The sequence below is a fragment of the Callospermophilus lateralis genome, chromosome 3 (genome assembly GCF_048772815.1).
Source record: "Callospermophilus lateralis isolate mCalLat2 chromosome 3, mCalLat2.hap1, whole genome shotgun sequence".
NCBI lineage: Eukaryota > Metazoa > Chordata > Mammalia > Rodentia > Sciuridae > Callospermophilus > Callospermophilus lateralis.
Genome location: NC_135307.1, coordinates 42,457,122 through 42,479,990, shown reverse-complemented (window position 1 = coordinate 42,479,990; position 22,869 = coordinate 42,457,122). Strand labels below are relative to the sequence as shown.

The 22,869-nt window shown below is 31.9% G+C and overlaps 1 protein-coding gene across 2 annotated transcripts in view; it reads right to left on the bottom strand.

Annotated features, from left to right (window-relative positions):
- The window catches only part of Scfd1 (sec1 family domain containing 1), a 90,454-nt gene that overhangs the window by 63,867 nt on the left and 3,718 nt on the right, over positions 1-22,869 (bottom strand). For both annotated transcript variants that reach the window (XM_076850132.1, XM_076850133.1), the window contains 8 exons: positions 20,065-20,153; positions 17,080-17,170; positions 11,944-12,066; positions 10,689-10,776; positions 7,274-7,363; positions 4,420-4,475; positions 3,158-3,243; positions 668-767 (listed from right to left, as the gene is read on the bottom strand). In XM_076850132.1, coding sequence (XP_076706247.1) covers positions 668-767; positions 3,158-3,243; positions 4,420-4,475; positions 7,274-7,363; positions 10,689-10,776; positions 11,944-12,066; positions 17,080-17,170; positions 20,065-20,153 — 723 coding nt within the window. The remainder of the gene's footprint in view (positions 1-667; positions 768-3,157; positions 3,244-4,419; positions 4,476-7,273; positions 7,364-10,688; positions 10,777-11,943; positions 12,067-17,079; positions 17,171-20,064; positions 20,154-22,869) is intronic.

Genomic DNA, 22,869 nt, shown 5'->3' with positions numbered 1-22,869 from the left:
AGTCAATGATTTGGGTTCAAATTCTTAAACTTCTTTTGATTTTCTATCAAATGGAGACTATTCTCATTCTATTACAGTGTCTTGAAATTATATGTGTATATATTTTCTTTCCTTCTACTGCCTTTGAAGATAGAGGCTGTGTTTTATTTATCTGTGTATATCACATGCTAAACACAATATTTAATTGATGAACGTATATATAGATAAATATAATTTTTAAATTTTAAGCATAAAATTAGATATAGGGAATTATTTCAGAAAACATATAGTAATACATATTTAAAAAGTTATTTATTTTAGCATAAAATGAGGTTTAACTGACTCCTACAGAAATGAGAGAAATTACAGTTTTTTTCCTTAGGGAAAGCTCATCTTTTAATTTTGATAAAACTTACTGAGTATGAAAAATTAACAACTAAAAACATGGCTGTTCATTTTCCTTTATTATTTTTTCCCGTCATTGTCAACAATACCATGAATTTATCCTATAATAAAGATCATAAATTTGGAATTTTAAACTTTAATTCTTCACTATTCTCTAGCATCAACATCATTAATTTTATTTTTTCATATTTTTCAGCTTTATCCTTCACAACTTTGTTTCTGTAGCCATATCAACTCAAACATTATCACATTTTAGTAATGGGTGCTACATTTAGCCTCTTACCAGTACATCATGCACCAGTGCTTGATATGTCCAAGTATGGTGTAATGGAGTTGCCAAATCTATGTTTCTGTCAACAAGAACTAATAAAGGCCTTTGGAAGCTGTAAATATATTAAAAAAAATTATATAAATCTTGATGGCAATGTATATATCTAAAATTTTCTAATACTTTATGTAGTGTATGCCATTTTGATAAAAATAATATGCTGATTTTGAACTCCATAATACTCTGCTTTAAAATATTTTTTGAATATATTCAGTCAATTATGGTAATGATTTGGATTACTTAGAACCTATGCATAATGTTAGACTGTATTACTCAAGGAAATTTCTTCAAGGACATAATCTGTACAAATACTTTTACAAAATAATTTTTGTAGTTAAAATAAGTTGCTGGTCTTCTCAGATATAAGTTTCACATTTTTCAAAAAAGGGCAAAAAGGAATAAATATTATCAGATTCAGGGAAAAAAATGAAAAAGAGTAGAATCTTATAAATTTACACAGATGTGTGACAGTTTAACAAGTTATGAATTACAACTTTTTTTTTTTTTTTTTTTATAAATACAAATCCAAAATAGTGGACTCTAGAAAAGAGTCTCAAAAAACCATATCCCATTATAATATACTAAATGAAAAAAGTTAAGCCACAATGGTACCTAATTATATAAGTACTCACTTAACAGACAAGGCATACACACTTTATATTACAATTTAGAAGAGGAACAGACTAAAAGCAAACAGAGGCACAAAGTCATTTGGTTACCAGATGTCTATAGTTTTAGAGATACTGTTCAGAGGTTGTACTGTTATCAGAAAGAAGTACACTCCAGGTTTCAAAGGTCACTGTTATCTGAGTATATTAAGTATACACATTTCCTTTTGCAAGATAAATCTGATCATTTTACTAACTCATTACACCTTTCTGGGCACAGGTCAGTGGACTTACGCCCACTGTACTGACTGGGCAGTCACAGTGGCACCCTCATCTCCTGCTATTACTGATTACTCCAGAGTAGGTTGAAGGCAAGGGAGGATGGTATATAGCAGGGTTTCTTAACCTCAGCACTACTGACATTATGAAGGTTTGTCTTATAGGAAGTTTAGCATTGCATGTCACTAAATTCCAGTGATGACCAGACATGTTTCTGCATAAAATGTCTGTGGGGTACAAAAGGTGCCCTGATTGAGAATCACCAGCTTATGGGTAGATTCAAGTATATTTAACAACAGTCCAACAAGTTGCTGATTAAAATAAAATAAAACACATCTAACAAATTAAGAAACAAGACAAATATATTGTGGCATGAATAAATTTTTTTTAAAAATAGTGCCTTGATGTTAGTTTCTAAGGCTTACGCCCCAGCTATATGAAAAGGCAATTATTAAGTAAGGATAATATAATGTCTACTTCTGGTTACAAAAATCAGGTGAAAATGTGATGTTTCTGCTCTGCTTAATGAGAAAAATTTTGAAGAATATTTAGGACCAGCAATTAAATCAGAGAACAATTTAAAATAATGTGGGAATAAAGATGGCCAAGCAATTGAAACACAATATTAGAGTGAACTATGAATTACAGCAGCCCGTATATAAGACTATAGAAACCATCAAAATTGAATTGAAATAAAATATATGAACATTTATCATGAAATTGTATTGCTAGTAGGCAGTCATTTCACTGAACTTCTCCTCCTCATCCCACTAGCTCATTAGTTCACCCAAATGGGAGTAAGAATTAATTTTCCAAAAATATTGTCTCTTCTTTATAAGTAATTCTCAGCATTCTGGACATAGCGGTGCATGCCTGTAATCCTAGAGATATTTGGTTACTGAAGCAAGAGCAAGTTCAAGGCTTGTCTGGGCAATGTAGCAAGTCCTAGTCCCAAAATTTAAAAGAAAAAGGGCTAAGATGTAGCTTAGTGATAGAGCATCCATGGGCCACTACCACAAAAACAAAACAAAACAATTTTTTGTTGTTTTGAGCAGGTTTCTTTACTACATTTCAACATTCTCCATTACTAATAATCAAAATGTACTATAATACAACACTAATAATTAAGCAGTGACTTTAGTATTACTAACACATGCTAGAAATGTTAACAATGACAGAAATACTTTGCAAACATAAGCTATTAGTATTCCAATGTAAAAACTGAAATTTAATAATAAAAGTAGAAACAAATATAAGTATTTAAAGTTTCTCACTTTTTAAATTACCATGCAGTTTAATGATAATTGAAATGGCTCTGAACTTCAAGGTCATATAAAACAGAAAAACTTCTCTTAGAAATTTCTTCTATCAAAAGAAGATAGTTTGAATAAAAAATTCCATTTTTATAAATAAGAACTATCTGAGTCAAAACTCTGATCCTGATTAAAAAGAAACAAATTCCTACTATAAGGATAAGGGTACTCTATTATACAAGAAAAATAACAAAACTTCTACATGTTTTATTTTCAGTCCTGTAAGTATTTAACTAACATAATACCTGAATTGGCCAGCTCCAAGTGTGTCACCCGTAAAAAGACTGTTTCTGGCATCTCTTAGATTTTCTCGAAGTTTCTTATCTAGTTTCTGAAAAATCAAAATGTAAATTAACTCAAAACTCTCTTTTAACTTTATGTAGGAAAATTTACTTTATTCTTAAGTCTCATAACCAAGAAGTTTAGAATTTCTTTATAAAATAGCAATTCTAAAATTTAAATATTTTAGCCTAACTATTTAATATCATTATAACTTTCGCTTGAAAAATATCAATGTCTTTTTTACAGTGACTCAGGTTATTTCATGAATATGCACTTTTCACAAATTTTACTTTCGATACAGGAAACACTTTGCAATAATGACCCACCCTCTCTTCCTAAGCATGGCTCTGTTGTTCCAAGGAAGATGTCTACACAAAGAAAATGCTCATTTGGGTTGGTGGGAATGGAAAGAGTAGTGTAGGGTGTGACAGGCCCAAGAAATAAAGAATACAAAGGAAATCAGCCAGGCTGGGGATGTGGCTCAAGCGGTAGCGCGCTCGCCTGGCATGCGTGCGGCCCGGGTTCAATCCTCAGCACCACATACAAAGATGTTGTGTCCACCGATAAGTAAAAAATAAATATTAAAAAAAAAATTCTCTCTCTCTCTTAAAAAAAAAAAAAAAAAAAAAAAAAAAAAGGAAATCAGCCCTCCATTAGTCAGTGATTCATTTGGGATAATACTACTTCCAAAATGTTAATGTGTTTTCCTATCTTACCATAACACTTGCCTTTTTCCTTTTCAGAAATTCTTTATCTTTTTTTTCCCTTAATCTTTAAAGGAAATTTGTGAAATGTTCAACTTATACCGAATATTTTACTCTGAGAATGGGATAGCTTTAAAATGTACTTCACTTATTTTAAAAATGGTCAGGTTTCATAATAAATACTGCTCAGTGAAGTTAAATATTAAATGATTTGGGAGAAAAATAAGTGTAAAATACTGTTTGGAGATACAAAGCTGAATGAGGAATTTACATTTTAGTAAAAAAAGAAATAGGCTGGAGTAGTACATTGGAGTAAATAATTTGTCACATAGAAGTACAAAATGATTACTTTTTTATCTTTTGTGGAATCCAAATATAATAAAACAAAAGTATGTCACTGGTACTTAATATATAACCTATAATAATCAAATGCTTAATATTAACAAAACCACATGAGGTACTTATGGGGAAACAATTCACACAGTATTATCTATATTCAAGTACTATTTGCATAAACTCACCACAGCCACCATTTCTGCTGCTGTTCCTCTTGAACATCTGATGATAGGAACAGCACCTATTTTAACAATAAATGTTAGTGATGATCTTGGCTCACAATTAAAATGGATGTTTATAAAATACATCAAATACATACATATATACATATATATATATATATATATATATATATATATATATATATATATATAAAATACTTTGCCAAAATAAGAACTACAACAACAAAAACAACAAAACCCAAACAAAACAAAAAACATAATATATAATAAATAGATGTATATAATTTCAGGCTACATAAAAGGATTTATAATCTCAAGAGTAAAAGTAATGTTTCAGAAATGAACCTTCTCATTAATAAAGAAAACACGGATTCATGAAAAAAACATTTTTTAAGTAACCTAATCAGTGTCACTGATTCCCTCCCACCCCCCAACAGACTGACTAAATCAACATTTTGACCTCTTGCAGGTAGTTTCAAAGAATACGTTTACTCTTGAAGACTTCAGTTTAATTTGACCCAAAAGAATGAAAAGACCTTAGCCAATTTTGTAGTTTGAAATTGCAATTTTTTATTTTACCAATTAACAACATAGGATCTTTTTTAACAGAGAATTTTCTTCTTAAAAAACACTAATTTAAAAGATAATAGAAAATATATTCTTCATGTGTAATATTCTTAAAATTGGGCCACCTCAGTTGGTTATCAAATCAACTCACTGGACTTCTTAATTTCTCTTGTCCTTTATTATTGCAACACATGTTAGTAAAGGCTGAAATATTAAAGTAACAGACAAAATCAAATTGCATTGGAAATCTACTGAAACAAACTGAAAACACTGTAATGATCACATGTTGAAGCTGTGTCACTTTAGACTCTATAGGAACACACACCTTGTCAACTGTTAATGTAGAAACATGGAATATTAGCAAGATTTTGAAAATGATATTTTCTTCTTATGGCCTAGGTTATATAGGTTTAAATTATATTATAAATATGGAAAGTTTAACTCTCTTAATTTTAGCCACCACCCCAAACAGTCATCATTAAGAACTTGAAATAAACTCCTTTAGGTTGTTTTCTACATATAATCTAGTAAGCCTGTGTATGTATGCACATGTATGAAAAACAAAAATATTATAGATACTGTTCTGAAAAATTATACCCCCACACCTTAATTGAGTATTAATATTCTTCTAGGTCAGAGCAGTAGTAATTTCAATTTCTCCTTTGAAGGAGAAAAGTCACTTTTGGGCACTCCATATATAATAAAGGTGGCCTTTATTATCTAACATGTCAGTGGCCTTAATACATCTCTTTTCTAATCTACCCTTACTTTGAAAACATAGTTATCACCAAGCAAAAATAAGCATCACCAAACAAAAATAAGCTTTATTCCCACAATAACCCTAGCAATAGGCAGAAATTTGGAGATAGTACAGGCTGGCAAAATAGAAAGATAATTATCTATTTAATGACTAGTTATACATACGTATTGTCTTTAAAAAACAACAACAAAAAAACTCAACTCATTTGAGGGCATTGAGAGCTCAGAGAGAAAGTGGATAGAAATTAAACTCTTCAAAGAAGTGAATAACTTGAGATGCAATACATGTTTGGCCAGCTTTTGTCCTGAGGGTACTTTACATGGCACACAGGAAAAAGACTAAGCAGAAAACAGGAGATTATTGAGGTGAGAAATCAAAGATCTGAGTTCAGAGCTTGAAGTTAAAGGAGGGAGCCCTAATTTTACAAACAAATTTTCAAACATTTGTCTAAATCCTACACTATACATGATATCTCTTCTTTAATTTTCTCATTTGTAAAACTTTCAGTTTTATAAATGATACTGTCAGTATCATTTTATTTGTTGTAGTATTTATAAAATTAAAACTGTAATCAGGGTTATAAACAGATCTATTAACAATAAAGCATAGAGTTTTTTAAACATAATGAAGCTTAACAGTAATTTTAGATGATCCAAATAAATGTTTAAAAATTTTAGAACATAGGTGGATTAGTATTACAAGCAAATTTAGTGTTTTCTAGAGGCTTTGGCATTTCCCTTAATAGTTATCAAGCACATTTCTCTTAGAAGTATGTTTGAGTTGGGGAGGGGGCATGGAAGTAGGAAAGACGGTGAAACGAGACGGACATCATTACCCTAGATACATGTATGATTGCACAAATGGTGTGACCCCACTTTGGTACAATCAGAGACGTCAAAAATTATGCTCCATTTGTGTACAATGAACTGAAGAGCATTTTGCTTTTGTGTATTACTGATTAGAATAATTTTTAAAAAAGATAGGATTATAAATACTTAGCAAATACCTTGTGGATAATTTTTTCCTGTATCTGCATCTTTTTTTAACATATTTACATTAATTTTCACTATATATGTCTTCAATAGCATATCACAAAATTTTGTAGTTTCCATTTACTTGTATCTAGGTCTATTTTATTTCCCTGCATTACAGTTTTTAAAATTTCTTTTAGTGAAATTCTATTAAAGTAAAAAAAAAGTATGTTTGAAATTTTTTGTAATAAAATATGAAAAGAAAATTAGCAGGTACATTTGTGAAGTTACCACCAACAATTTAAATAATATATTAAAAAGTCACAATTACCATGCTATCTAAGGTGACAACTCAAAACATCTGCTGAATACCAATTCAAGAGGCTTAACAATATTAAGTTATCAGAAGAATTATGTTTTTATATAATGTACCCTAACTGGAGAGCCTCTAGAGATTCAGATAGGATAAAAGGATCATAGAATGGTACTGTTGACTAAAACGAGTTGTTAAACAATTCATTTACATTGAAGAAATAGCCAGAAAGATTTGAAAACTTACCCAATGTAACAAAAAAGCAAAAGAGGCTGTCAACAATAGTGTCCATAACAGTTTCCATTTCTGTGTCTGTGATATCTGGCCTATTAATGGCTACAATGACACAGGAAAAGGAGAAAAAAAAAGACCAAAACTTATGCCTTATCTTTATTAAACCCTTAAATTAATTCAAATGCAGTTTGATATCACTTGTAAAATTCAAGTAAAATTTTTTGCTATAAACTTTAAGGTATTGTGATTGAACCCTGGGTTTCATGCATGCTAAGTAAGCATCTTACATTGAACTATAACCCCAGCTGCCTACAAACATTTTTTAAGTAAACAAGTATATATTAAAAATTACACTACCTAAAAAAAAAACCACAACAAAACACACAGAAAATCCTACCTTACATTTAGAATAGTAGTAAAAACAAATCCTCTCACTATATAAACTGTACAGAATTTTTGCCAGACCTAATAAAATTAATACTGTGCTCCATGATTTTATTCATAAACACTAGATGGCTTCCAGAAATTATATATCCTGTTAATCAATTACTATCATAAAAGAACAATGCTGGTAAAACCAACACCACATATCATTTTCTTTGTATTTTAGTAAGTTAAATGTATTTCTTTTCTAATCTACAAGACTGAACATAAACAGTTTCCAACTTTTTGTTGGTATAATCATCACCCTGGGAATACAAAGGAAGAAAAAGATTCTTTGAAAGCTTTTAAAAGTTAAAGATTCTGGGGCTGGGGTTGTTGCTCAGTGGTAGAGCACTTGCCTAGCATGTGTGAGGCACTGGGTTCAATTCTCAGTACCTAATGTAAATACATACATACAATAAAAGGCATAAAAAAAGTTAAAGATTTTTAGCCCTTTTCCTGCATGCATTCAATTCAACAGCTGTGAGGTAATTCTAAGAAAACTAATTTTGATAAGCATCTTAGAGGGTTATGATGCAAACAGAACTTGGGGCTATACTCCAGGGAAAATTGTTGCAAAGAATGTCCCTGACAGTCAAAGACCTTGACTTACTTTCAGTTATCTCCTTCTCACAATATTTAGACCCTTTGTCTGACAAAGTACTAGTGGAAAGACTGACTAAACTAAATATTATCTACATGGTATTTTATTCTGGTACCAGGGATTGAACCCACAGGCATTTAACCACCGAGCCACAACCTAGCCCTTTTTGTGTTTTATTTAGGGACAAGGTCTCACTGAGTTGTGTAGCACCTCGCTAAGTTGCTGAGGCTGCCTTTTAATTTGTGATCCTCCTGCCATAGCCTTCTGAGCTACTTGGATTACAAGCATGTACTACCATGCCTGGCTACACAGTATTTTAAATTTTCCAATACTCTGAACATAAAAACAAATATAACATTTGATATAACTTGTGGTTAGCAGAAGAAAGCTGAACCCACTGGATATATCAAAGTATCTAAACAGAGTGAGGTCTACCTAGAAAACATAAAAATAATGAAGAATTCAATCAGGCATACAGAATCCAGTAGAAGAAAATGTGCTGTTACTAAGCTGCAAAATGATATCTATCCAACTAAGATGAAAGATGTGGTCTAAGGATACAATGTGAAATTTATGATTTCAGAAAACATGAATTATGGTTTATTCAGTCAAACACCTGGTACAGTTAGAGACTGCATTCAGCCCTCTGATCTTAAACCCTGGCTTCACATCAATAAATGAGAAATAATCTTAAAAATCATAAATACTTTAATCCAACTTGAGATAACAAGCTACTTTGTCTGAGATAATATTTCTCTTCTCAGTCTCAGTTGCAGAGGACAAATTTGTCTCCTTTATTAGATAAATAACTCACCAATTCACAGAATTTAAAAAGATCAAAAATCAAATCCATGTTATTAATATGTTTAGGAATATCTGTTTAAAATTTTGGGTAAAGCACTTAACAATGCTTGAGAGAATCTGGCATACAATAACACACTGTTTAAAAGAACTATCTTTGGAGCAAGACTGCCTGCTATTTCCTGACCCCAAAGTAAAGGTGCTTTTTTTTTTTTTTTAAATAGCTATTCCTCATTTTTCTCCTATGGAAAATGGAAATAATACCTACCTCACAAACTTATTCTGAGGAGTAAACAGTCTTATATTATAAAGTAGCTAACACAATGACTGGCATAAAACAAGTAATTTCTACTACTATTATTATAGAGTCTGGGTGATTAGCTATATGATTAAATTAGTAATTAATCCATTAGTTCCATTAGCCCATTCATGAAACACTTAAAAAACTTAAGCAACAAATAAACCATTTATGATAACTTTGAAATAATTATGTTTTCAGAGTTTTTTTTTTTGAGAAAACAGGTGAATGATTACTAATAATATTATTGTTAATAAATTATATAACAAGCTCTAGATTATGGTTTCCAACTCATTTTAATAACCCTTTGTAAATTTTTTTGAAATACTGGCAGAATTAAAAACCTGTGTTATACTGAAACTTGTGATCTTTTTAAAAAAGTTGACAGGTATAGGAAAATTTAAATTTATTAATATTTGAATGCTTAATGAATTTTACATTACAAGTTTAGTTTTTTTAAAAGAACTAATTAAATATTTGGGCAAGTTTAGCTTGATCATTTTATAAATTTGCCTTGTCTGGTATGTGAATTACTTAAAAAAGAAAATACAGTGAACCTATTGATATAATGCAAAATGTTTAAGGTAACTTAACTAAGTTTTCTGATTATTAGGAGACTTTAATCTGTTCAATTTAACTAATCAAGGAAAAAGTAAAGGTGCCTATTTTTATAACTTAAACGTTTAAGAAATATTAGGTTTTAAACATGTTAACTTAAATAAGTTGCTAATTAATTTACAAACCAATTAATTGTAAGGGTACTTTTGTGAATAACAACCACTATAACAAAAGAGAAATTCTCTCACACTGATAATTCAGCAAATACATTCTTTCAGAGATTTTGTTTAATTTGAAAAGATAGCATATTACCGATCTTAACAAAACCAAAAGATTCATGCTCTATTTCCTTAGAGAGCTTATCATGTGTGCTAGTATTTTATAAGTATGGAAAAGTGAAGTGTCTTATTCTAAGGTAAGGACTAGGCAATTAACTTTATCCTGAATTAAAATAGTGTCTTACTTGGTATGAATGAACCATTCATATGAATTACAATGGGAGCACTTAAAAGGTCAGAGAACTGGTACTTCACTAACTTTACAAAACAAGTTTATTAGATGTTTATATGTGAGAGAATTTAGTCTGACTTGTTTTCTCTATGTGCTTTAAAAAATTTTTAATAGCTCACTGTTGTAAACAAATCTGATTTTAGAGTACATTATATACATGTTCACTTATTTTTTGTATATACTGTACTGTTCACTTTGTTAACAATGAATTGCAATATCTTATTTTTACATACCACGATATGAAATAAGCTCCTTGTTTTGATTACACAACACAAACATATCATCTTCCAAGGTAATAAAATTGAGATACTGATCAAAAACCTAAAAACAAAAGAAAAGGTTTATGTATCTATTTTATAATATAGCCATTTTAAAGAAAGTATAATCTGATTTAATCTAATAATGGCAAAAGTGGAAACCATCATAATTACATTCACTAAATAAAAAACTGTGCAAAAATTGTCTAATTGGGTAAAGAGGAGGTTAAGAATATTAAAAAAATAACAAAAACAAGCTTTAGGACAATAAGTATGAGGGAGGAGAGTAACATTTTCAGAAATAAAAATTTTAGCAGAAAAATTTAAATTGTGCTTATGATGGGAATAAATATTAATTTTGAAAAAAATCACCATTTTAATTTTTATGTTCATTATAATCATACTTTCCTAAGAAAGTCACAGTAATTGTTTTTATACCACAAATTTAAAAAATATAGTGTGGAAAATTTATACCAGGTCTTTGGAGGTGCAAATAAAGAGAAAAATTAATAAAACTATTTGAAATATATTAAATTTAGTTAAGTCAATTGAAAACTATTCCTATTTTTTAATGAGAAATTTCAAGCAAAAATATTAAAAAGTCTCAAGAACTAATAAGAAGCAGTAGTGGACTATCTAACTCTAAGAATAAAAAATTTATTAGTGGGGGAAAAATGCATACTTAAGACTTTTATGGCCTAAATAGTGCCCTAGAATTTTCACATCTTCTTCAAATTCAAGAAGGATAGGGTGTAACAGGGCCAAAAGCAGGAATATATTGCACAAATTCACTTATGACTGAAAGCTGAACCTGGTAAAAAGTCACTATGGTATAGAATTGCTGGCCTGTTGTGAATTCCTTTTTTCTTGTAATATAACACAGCCTCTTTGGAGCATCTTGCTTAAGTAAAAAAAGATCTGGTGATATACCATACAATTTCAAACTATTTCTAAATTAAGCTAAAAACTATACAAAGCAAAAATTTGATGTTTTTTTTATTTCAGTCTTTCATATTCACTGAAAAGTAGGTTCCTTTAGTTTGCTTTATTTTACCTAGTTTAAGATACAGACAATTTACATTATCAGAATTCTTTCTAAAAGCATTGCATCTAAACATTTCTTAGGTTGTTTTGGTCATTATAAATAAGACACCTATGTCAATTAACAGCTTTCAAAACACTGCTACATTTTATATTAACAAAATATTATCAATCGACCCAAATCTTTTACCTTGGCTACTTGAGTTACTGCACTAGCTGCTAATGCTGCATTTGCAATATCTTCCAGTTTACTTCTTGAAATAGCAGAAATAAAATTTAAATAATATGATTCGTAGAGCTGATTCCGAAGATCCTACAAACACCAAAAATACTTCATTCTTATAGGGCAGTATAAAGGGTGACCATGAATAAAATTCTTTTAAATACTATAAAAGCAAGATTTTGGAGGATAAGAAACCTATTTTAAAAGATAAAATATATAAGTGACAATCAAGAAAATTATCCCAAGCCGGTTTAAGTGGTACATAGCAGCTCAGAAAACTGAGGCATGAGACTCCCAAGTTCAAGGCTAGCCTCATCAACTTAGCAAGACTGTCTAAAAATAAAAAAGGGTAATACACCTTGGTTTCAATCTCTAACAACACATACACACACACACACACACACACACACACACACACACACACCCCCCCCCTAAGAGAACAAAGTTATGAAGAAGTATTAGGCATTTGGTTACTAAAGGTATCTTAATAAAGTTATATTTATTATTAACAAAATCCTATTAATAACAAAATACAAAATTGCTCTGAAATAGCTTATCTATATTTTTCTTTTCTTTTTTGGGGTACCAGGGATTGAATCCAGAGATGCTTAACCACTGAGCCACATCTCCAGCTCGTTTTCATTTTATTTAGAGACAGGGTCTCACTGAGTTGCTTAGAGCCTTGCTAAGTTGCTGAGGCTAGTTTTGAACTTGTGAGACTCTTGCCTCAACCTTGTGAGCCAATGGGATTATAGGCATGTGCCACTGTGCCTAGCTTATCCATGTTTTCTTAAAAATACCCAACATAATAAATATCTAAAAATACATAATAAAATGTTTGCTATATTTGGCAGATACTACCTTCTATTGCTCTGGTCATGGGATGACACATGTTCTTCACTACACAAAGATACATCATACTCTAATTACCAATTCATTCAAAAATAGAGTTAAGTTATATAAATTCTTAAATCAAATTTACTTATCTTCTTAAACTCTAGATATAGATATCTAAATAACTACATTTCCTCAAATCTAAGATGTTATCAACTGTAATAGGTACCATCAAGAAAGAATGCTGTGGGTGTGGTGGCCCATGCCTATAATTCCAGTTGCTCAGGAGGCTGAGGTAGGAGGATGGTGAGTTTAAAGCCAGCCTTAGCTATTCAGTGAGGCCCTAAAGAATTACACAAATAAATGCAGACATAAAAGTGTATGTGTGCATGTACATATGTATTTTCTAATTTATACTCTGAGAGGACCTAAGAATACTGACACTCTACTCACAATGAGCAGGTCAGCTCAGGTCTTGATTTCTGAATATCATTCTCTACAGAAAGCAACCAAGGTTCCTAAAACTACTAGCTGAATTCAGGGCTGGGCAGAGAAATTAGGAAGTGGTTAAAGAGTGATGGACACATTTCAAAAGGACACAGAAGTTTAGCAAGGTTGAGGGATATAAGATAAATACAAAACTCAACTGGATTTCCATATACTTGCAACAAACAATAATAAAAATGGAATTAAGACAACAATTGTATTCATATGAAGAAATAAATAAGAGAAACATAAAAATTATAAACACTACACAGTACTATTAAAAAAAGTAATAAAGATCTAAATGGAAAGATATTCCATGTCCAGAGATCAAAAAACTTAATATTGGTAGGACTGTAATACTTTCAATTGATCTACAGAATCATTGCAATCCATATTGGAACCTGGCTGACTTTGTTGTAAACCAATTAGCTAATCTTAAAATTCATTTGAAAATTCAAGGATTCTAAAAAGTAGAAACAATCCTGAAAAGGAAATACAAAAAGGACTCAATTTCTTATTTCAACATTGGCACCAAGCAATACAAATTTCCTTGGTCCAGGGACAAGGAAAGATGTAGAGATGAAAGGCACAGAACTAAGAGTCCAGAAATAAATCTACTGTCAATTGATTTTTCACAAGCCTGCCAAAATCATTCATCAAGGAAAGAATAGTTTCCTCAACAAATGATGCTGGGCCAACTGGATGACCACAAGCAACCGAATGAAATTGGGCACCCACCAAACACTATACACAAAATTAATTCCACATGGATTAAAGACCTAAATGCAAGAGCCCAAACTATAAAATTTGGAAAAGAAACAGAAATTTGGAATGGCTTCTTAAACATGACAACAAAAGCACAAGCAGTTAAAGAAAAAACAAACAACCAGACATAAGCTAGCCTTCATCAAAATTAAAAAAAATTGAGTACCAAAGGGTACTATCAAGAGAATGAAAACAATCCACAGAATAGCTGAAAATATTTACAAACCATACATGTGATAAGAATCTACTATCCAGAACATATAAAGTTGCCTAACAACTTAGTGATTAAAAAGACAACCCAATTAAAAAAATGAGAAAAAATATGAATAGACATTTCTCCAAAAATACACAAATGGGAAGCATGTTAAAAGATGCTTAAAAGGTGCATGTCTATAATCCCACCGACTTGGGAAGCTGAGGCAGGAGGGTTCAAAGCCAGCCTCAGCAACTGAGCAAGACCCTGTCTCTAAATAAAACACAAAAAGGGCTGAGGATATGGCTCAGTGGTTAAGCATCCCTGGGTTCAATCCCTGGTACCCTATTAAAAAAAAAAAAAAAAAAAAAGATGCTTAATATCATGCATTACAGGAATGTAAATTACAACTGTAATGAATGAGACATCTCTTCAGATCTTTAAAGATAATTATAATAAAAATGTCAGTAAGTGTTGGCAAACATCTGGATAAGTTGTAATCCTTATGCTGCTAGTGATAATTTAAAATGGTGCTACCACTTTGGAAAATAGTCCATCATTTTCTCAAAGCTAACCATAGAATTATCATTTAAACCAACAATTTCATTTCCATATGTTTATGGAAACAAGAAAAATGAAAACATGTCCACACATAATCTTGTGCAAAAATGTTTACAACAGTATATTATCTACAATAGCCAAAACATGGAAACAATTAAAATGCCCATCAACTAGTAAACAGGTAACAAAATTTGGCATATCCACACAATAGAACACTATTTGGCCATCAAAAGAAATGAAGTACTGACACATGCTACAATATGGATAAACCCTGAAAACATTAAGCTAAGAGAAAGAAGCCAGACACAAAAGATCACATATTATGATTCCATTTATATGCAATGGACAGAATATACATTATTTATAGAAACAGATGTAGCTTAGGGACAGGAGCAGATGAAGGTTGGGGTTAGAGATGTAAGAGAGTAGTTTCTTTTTTTCTGTGTAAAATATTTTTAGTTGTATATGAACACAATACCTTTATCTTATTTATTTATTTTATGTGGTGCTGAGGATTGAACCTAGTGCCCATAAGTGCTGGGCAAGTGCTCTACCACTGGGCTATAACCCTAGCCCCCAAAGTTTCTTTTTGAGGTGATAAAAATTGACTGTGGTGAGGCTTATACAACTCTGTGAACATACTAAAAGCCACTGAATTTTACAATTTAAATGGGCAAATTATATGGCATGTATGTAAATTGCATTATAATAAAGCTGCCAGGCGCAGTGAAGCACATCTGTAATCCCAGCGGCTCAGAAGGCTGAGGCAGGAGGATCATGAGTTCAAAGGCAGCCTTAGCCACTTAGTGATGGGCTAAGCAACTCAGTGTGGCTCAGTGGTTAAGCGTCCATGAGTTTAATCCTGGGTACCAAAACCAAAACAAAACAAAACCCTGTTATTTAAAAAAGGAAGAATGAAGAGATTAAAATAATTTATCTTTAAAAAATGACACAGTTGGGTTGGTACAGGGTAAAAGAGGTAGCTGGGTATCATGGGTATCCCTAAAGTTACAAAGAACAAAAATATGTGCCTTCACTAAAAATTTATATAACAAATTGATTCAATAGTTTAGAACATGGACATAAGTTATGACTTCTGGCAAACACTGTTAGTTTCTAATATCTATTTTTTGCCTTTTCCCTACTAAAAGAATCCAAATTTTCTTTGGGGTGTCAATACATTCATCTAAATATTAATGTAGCATCTCTTGAAACTAATTCCACTCAGACTTAAATATGCCTTTTGGAGTTTTGGGAAGGTTTAGCTTTCCTGATCTAAATGAACAGACAGGTTGGCACAGTTCATTTATCATTTCTTCTTGCTGTGAACACAGATGTTTTGTCTGCAGCTGCAACTGCCACCTTATATCCATGAAGCAACAAGCAAGATGAAAAAAACCCCTAATAATCTAAAAGAGAAAGAGTGGGGTATTTGATTACATTACAGTAATTCTACATGAGGTTAGCGTTCCTATTCTCAATGTTCCTACTATGTATTTTTTTTTTAAAAAAAATTCTTTTTTTTTAAAATTTTTTGTTCTGGGGATTTAATCCAGGGGCTCTTTACCATTGAGCCACATCCTAAGCCCTTTCTACTTTTTTATTTTGAGACAGGGTCTCATGAAGTTGTTTAGGGCCTCACTAAATTCCTGAGGCTGGCTCCAAACTTGCAATTCTCCTGCCTCAGCCTCTCAAGTCATTGGTATTATAGACGTGAGCCACCATGCCTGGCTTAAAATTCTATTTGTGTGTGTGTGTGTGTGTGTGTGTGTGTGTGTGTGTGTACGTACACCAGGGATTAAACTCAGGGGCACTTTACCAAAGCCACATCCTCAGTCCTATTTTATATTTTATTTAGAGACAAGGTCTCACTGAGTTGCTTAGTACCTTGGTTTTGTAGAGGCTGGCTTTGAACTTACTATCTTCCTGCCTCAGCCTCCTGAGCTTTGGGATTATAGGTGTATGCTACCACGCCCAGCTCAAAACTCTATTTTTAAAGGTAATATACTTAGACTTTGTTTTTCTTTCTTTTTTTTTTAAGGCTAGACTCAGCCTCTACCGATAGAATGTTTCTTCAGTTACAGTCTCACAAAAAAAGAAAAAAAAATCTCTTGAACTATTTAAAATTCAAAGACAGCCTAGAAAATCAAAGTGGAAAGCTGGGTAAAGAAATATCTGATTCTCTACACTAGACATCCAAGACAGTTTTTGAATAATGTCTAGTTCAATATTCAAGTGTCAGGTAAAATAAGAACGCATATTACCTGGCACATTCTATCAATATTTTCTTCAGTTGGCATTACAAAGTATACTGCAGGAACATCTGGAATAGGATCTCGATCAGAGTGCAGAAGCCTAGAAGACATAAAAAACATAAAACTCACTTATTTCTTCGTCATTTATTTAAAAAGATAGTTTAGAACACTTTTTCTCAAACTATTAGCTCGCCAGCTCAAGGACAGTGACCACTGCTCTTAAAGTTCTTGGTGCTCTTAATCAGTTAGTTAACCTAACTTTATTCTTAAGAAACAAACAAAAATGTCCAGGCAGTTAGTTAGTATTAACATTATTTATAAGGAAGAGTCCAATTTCTCATTAGTTTTCATTTCATTCAACTTATTTTTAATATCTCTTATAGTCAGACATTCTTTTCCACTATCAATCTTCTTGAATGAAAACTAAAGCACATTCAAAATCAACTTATTCCCATTTTTCACAGAAATATAAGGCAGAGGTTGTGAGTAGGAAGAAAAAGTGTAGCTATACCCAAAAGGGAAAACAAAGCGGGTGGAATCCTTAGAAGCAATGCAAAAATTTAATCACATGTGAAATCAATTGTTTTTAAAATGAAATGAATGTTTCCTTAAAACTTATTTTTATTTTTAAAATGTGGTGCTGGGTACTGAAACCTGGGCCTTTTTTTAAAAAAAATTAATATATATTTTTTTTAGTTGTAGTTGGACACACTATATTTATTTATTTATTTTTATGTGGTGCTGAGGATCGAACCCACGGTCTTTCACGTACTAGGCAAGCACTCTACCACTGAGCCATAAGCCCAGCCCAAAACCTGGGCCTTAAGCATGCTGACCACACATTTTACCACTGAGTTACACCCCAGCCCCAATTTACTTCTTAATATTTTCTGTGCTATAAAAGAATTCATGAGAGATCACCTAAGGAGCCCACAGATTATATACTAGAGAGTTTTCTCTTTTTTATCAGGGGAATATTTTCATTTAAATATCTTAGTCATAAAATTTCTTTACTCTTCATTGTAAGATTTTTACCATGCTTATATCAGGAAATATGACTAACATTGTATTTCTACACTATTCACCCCATTCCAGTCACCTTTCCTTAATCAAGAAGAGTGAAAATTCACATACCCCTAGTGGGTCTGCATTTAATAACTTCTTCCATCAGTCTAGCTGCTGCTACTGATAGTAAGAATGAACATTTGATGGCAGGTATAGCTTGCTTTCTTTTTATGCCAGCTTCCCAATTATCTAACAGGCTATAATCACCATTTCATACTCAATAAACTTGTGGTTACTGTATCCTACATAGCAATCTAAACTAGCTTGCAGAGGAAAATTATTGTCATATTCTCCAGAAAACAGGGAAGAATAGTTAGAAGCAAGGCTCACAGGTGTTTGCCATGGTAGTTAATGCAATCTTTCCATGCTTTCATGGCAATAGCTCCCTGCTTCCTAGACTCTCAAACTGGCACCCCTTAAGGAAATACCTAGTTAAGCCTCACTCTATTTTGTCACCCTTTAAGGAATATCTAGTTAGGCCTCACTTCTATTAGGCACTGTTATTGAGCTATTATGATTCAAAAATAATAGCACAGAATTAGTAGACAAGCAATCTGGCCATATTGCTCTGCTATTAAGCAGTTGCTCTATTGTGGGACAATCACTTATATTTTCTAAATTTGAGTTTTTAAACTATTAAAATAAAGGAGTTAAATACTTAGTAAAGTATCAATAGGAAACTAGGCTTATTAATAATCCGTCATTTCCATTAGTTTAGTTCATGAGAATTCATATGTTACCAAAGCAACTTTGTTTGAAATCTAATAAAAAAATCAAAGGGGGGGAAAAAAACCTGTCAAATACTATATTTCATCAAATCCAAGGTGGTATCAATTTTAAAACATATTATGTATAACATTAAGAAAATGCTGCCAATTATGCAAGCCACCAATTATAATACAACTCCTAATCAAAGAAATACAAAAAGGTGAAAAGTATATTTGGAATTGATGTATATGGCGTGGCAGTGCAGATCAATGGTAGTGTTCTTGCCTAGCATGCTCAAGGTTCTGAATTTGATCCCTAGCACTGCAAAGAAAGGAAGGAAGGAAGGAAGGAAGAAAGGAAGGAAGGAAGGAAGGAAGAAAAAGATACAACACCATATTCTATTAACTTTAGATAAACATTCATTATATAATTTAAAAAATTAAAATTATTAAGCCAGATTCTGACATGGGACTCACTGAAAATCTAAAACCATGTTTCCACTAAGATTATACTTCAATATATTATAAAACCATAAAGTGAAAATTGGTTATAACTTCAAGAATAGAACAAAATGCAAATATGTTAGAACACAATAAAACTGGATTCCTCAGTACACAATAGCAGCAGTATATATTCAGGAACACAGCCTCTCTCCAAAGTTCTACTGGGCAAGTATTTAATACAGCATAATTTGTTTTACTTTTATCAAACACATCAGAAGCAATATAATTAAGTAAACTTAACAGTTAAGACAGCACAGTCTTCTATGATGATTAACAGTCATTACTTCATGTTGTCAAATAAATTGTTCATATTAATGATAAACTAATTCATATAAAGTCCACTGACAACTAAAAAAATATTTTTTAAAAAGGGTACATTTAAATTAAAGAAATAGAACACTTATAGAACTGGAAGAGCTGCAGACTACTAGTTCTTTCCCTTCATGCAGATGGTCAACCAAATCTATGGGAAGACACAAGAGAAAATTTAAATTCTGAAACTGTATAACCTTGGAATGAGGATTATTTTTAACCTCAGAAAAAGAGAGGTAAATAAAAGAAGATACAGGAGGACTATTCCTATATTACACAGAATCTGTAAGTGAATATTATTTTTCTCTCTCAATGTTCCTGAATAATTTGATTTTAAGGTGGTCAAAAAATATTTGATAATTTATTTGAAAATAAATGTTATTATTAGAAAATATACAAAACTCACAAATGAAGAGTGATTCCCATATCTCTTAATTCCTTCACAGATAACAGAGGAGAGATTATATCTTGTCCAAATCTGTCATAAACAAGAACCTTTAAAGAAAAAAAAACATGTTTTTAAAAACATTATTGTTAGTGAATAATCAACAGGGAACCAATATTAACATGACGTTGAAGTAAATGTTATATTTGTCTCAATTTAATATTTTCCAACATTATTTATCAAAACATCCATCCATGAAGTAATATTAAAAGCATTACTGCTTAGACTAAAATAAATCAATAATTATATAATTTTCTTATATTTTTTCTAGCCCCCTCCCCGCAACAAAAATCTCTCCAAGAGACTATGAAATCTTATTTTAAGCTTTATAAAGGACTTACAACATACAGCAAACTTGCACACTCCTCTGCTTGCTTTTTTCCGGTTCACATAGATACTTTCTAAAAATGATAATGTAGTGGCCAAGGTGGCACATGCTTGTAATCCCAGCCAATCAGGAGGCTGAGGCAGGAGTATTGAAAGTCTGTGCCAGCCTGGGTAACTTAAAAATACCCTGTCTTGAAAATAAAAAAGGGATGGGGAATGTAGCTCAGTAGTATAGCACCCCTGGTTTTGATCTCTGTAATAAATAAAATAAAAAACCTCAACAAACCCCCCAAAACAAAAAGTAGAAATTAGCCACTTTTAAAATCAATATGTAACAAGTCCCACTGTCATAAAGAAAATTTGATAACTTAGGTCTCAGGTAAATAAAGCATTCACTTAAAAAATTAAGTCCCTAAAGAGTACTTGATAGACTTCCTCTATCAAATGCATTCCCCATTCTAAAAGTATTAAAACTGATACCTTTGAAGAATGATTAAAAACTACAACTGGGTCTTTTAACTTAAAATTAATTTTAGAGTGAGAGCAAATAAAAGAGAACTTCAACTGGTGTTTTCCACAACTACTTTAATAATTCTTCACAGAGAAAGAAATTGCTACTGAGAATAAAATGAGCTATTATAAAAACAGTTTTCTTAAAAGCTAGGATTTTCTTTAGAGAAGTTCAAACTCTTTCTGCCATAGTTATAAGAGGTTGGATGTTGTGGATCTCAAAAGTCTTCTCTTTAAATCTCAATATGCATTAGTTTTCCCTTATTTGCAATTTTACTTTCTGCATTTCATTTCCTGCAGTCAAATGGGGTCAGAAAATATTAAGTGGAGCCAGGTGTGGTGGCACACACCTATAATTCCAGCATCTGGGGAGGCTGAGGCAGGATGACTGTGAGTTTATTTTGTATATAAAATTTACAATAAGGGCTGGGGATTTGGCTCAGTGGTTAAGTGCCCCTGTTCAATCCCTGGTACCAAACAAACAAAAAAGTGGAAAATTCCAGGAAAACCCCCCACAACATGTAAGTTTTAAATTGTGTACTGTTCTAAGTAGCAAAATGACATTTCATGTATCCTGTTGTATCCTGCCCAACTCTCACAATGCTGCTTTCTATACTGCCTAGGACATGAATCATCCCTTTGTCCAAATGCATCCATGTGGTATATATTACCTGTTTAATAGTCACTTATCAGCTGACTTGGTTATCAAATCTTGTCACAGTATCACAGTGCCTGTTTTCAAATAACCCTTATTTTACTTAATAATAGCCCCAAAGCTAAACAGTAATAGTGCTGGATAACTGCTATTTTTACTAGTTATTGTTGTTAATCTTTCTGCACCCAATGTGTAAATTAAACTTTACCATATGTGTGTATATATAGGAATAGAACATATATGTCTAGTCATTCTTGGGTACCCTTGGGGGATTGATTCCAGGATCCTCTACGGATACCAAAATCCTTGGGTGCTCAAGTACCCTACAAAAAATGGCACAGTTTTGCATATAATCCACACAATTCTCTTGTATACTTTAAAGCTACATAAACAGTTGCTATACTATTTTGTTTAGGGAATAATGAAAAAGAGTTTGTACACGTTTAGTATAGACAAAAATCAAAAAAAAATTTTTTGGATTTATGGTTGACAGAATCTAATTGAATCCATGCACACAGAACCCACAGATATAGAGGACTAACTACATAGGGTATGGTACTATTTGCAGTTTTAGGAATTCACTGGGCATCTCGGAACATATCCCTGCAGATAAGGGGGGTGGAGACTATATCTGTATTATTTATCTGGTGGTATAAAAGTGATGGGTAGGGAAAGTATCTTGACAAAACGGGTACCCAAGAAGTTTCTCCACCTATTTAACTCACAGACTCAATGTAGGCCTTATAAAGAAACAAGTATATAATTGTGTAAGAAGCAATAAGAAAAAGCCCACCAAAAAACAAAACAAAAAAACCACCCCCCACCTCAAACAATAAACAAAGAAAGAAAATAAGGGCAATATTAGGGGATACTGAATCTTAAACTATGAATCATTTTAGCCCCACTGAAAGTTAAAGGACCTATAAAGACTCATTAGATCATTCATAACACCCATAATTCTAACCAAGTTGATTTGTTCTTAATTCTTACCAAGAGACAAATATAAATGATAATAAACTAATAAGTTTAAACCTAATCAATGACATTTTAATCTCTTTAAAGACTGTAGGTTGCTTTCTGGGTCCACTGAACAGTTTTAAAGCTCATAAATTAATAAATTGGCACTGTGGTTTGTAAATAGATCATTTTCCAATGAGTTGGTTAAAATGGATCAGTCCCCCTGAATCTACCTAATCCTGAGAAAGCTTGTAAGAGCCAATGTATAGACTTGCAAAGCTAAGAAACAAAACATCAGCCAGAACTATCAGTGAGAA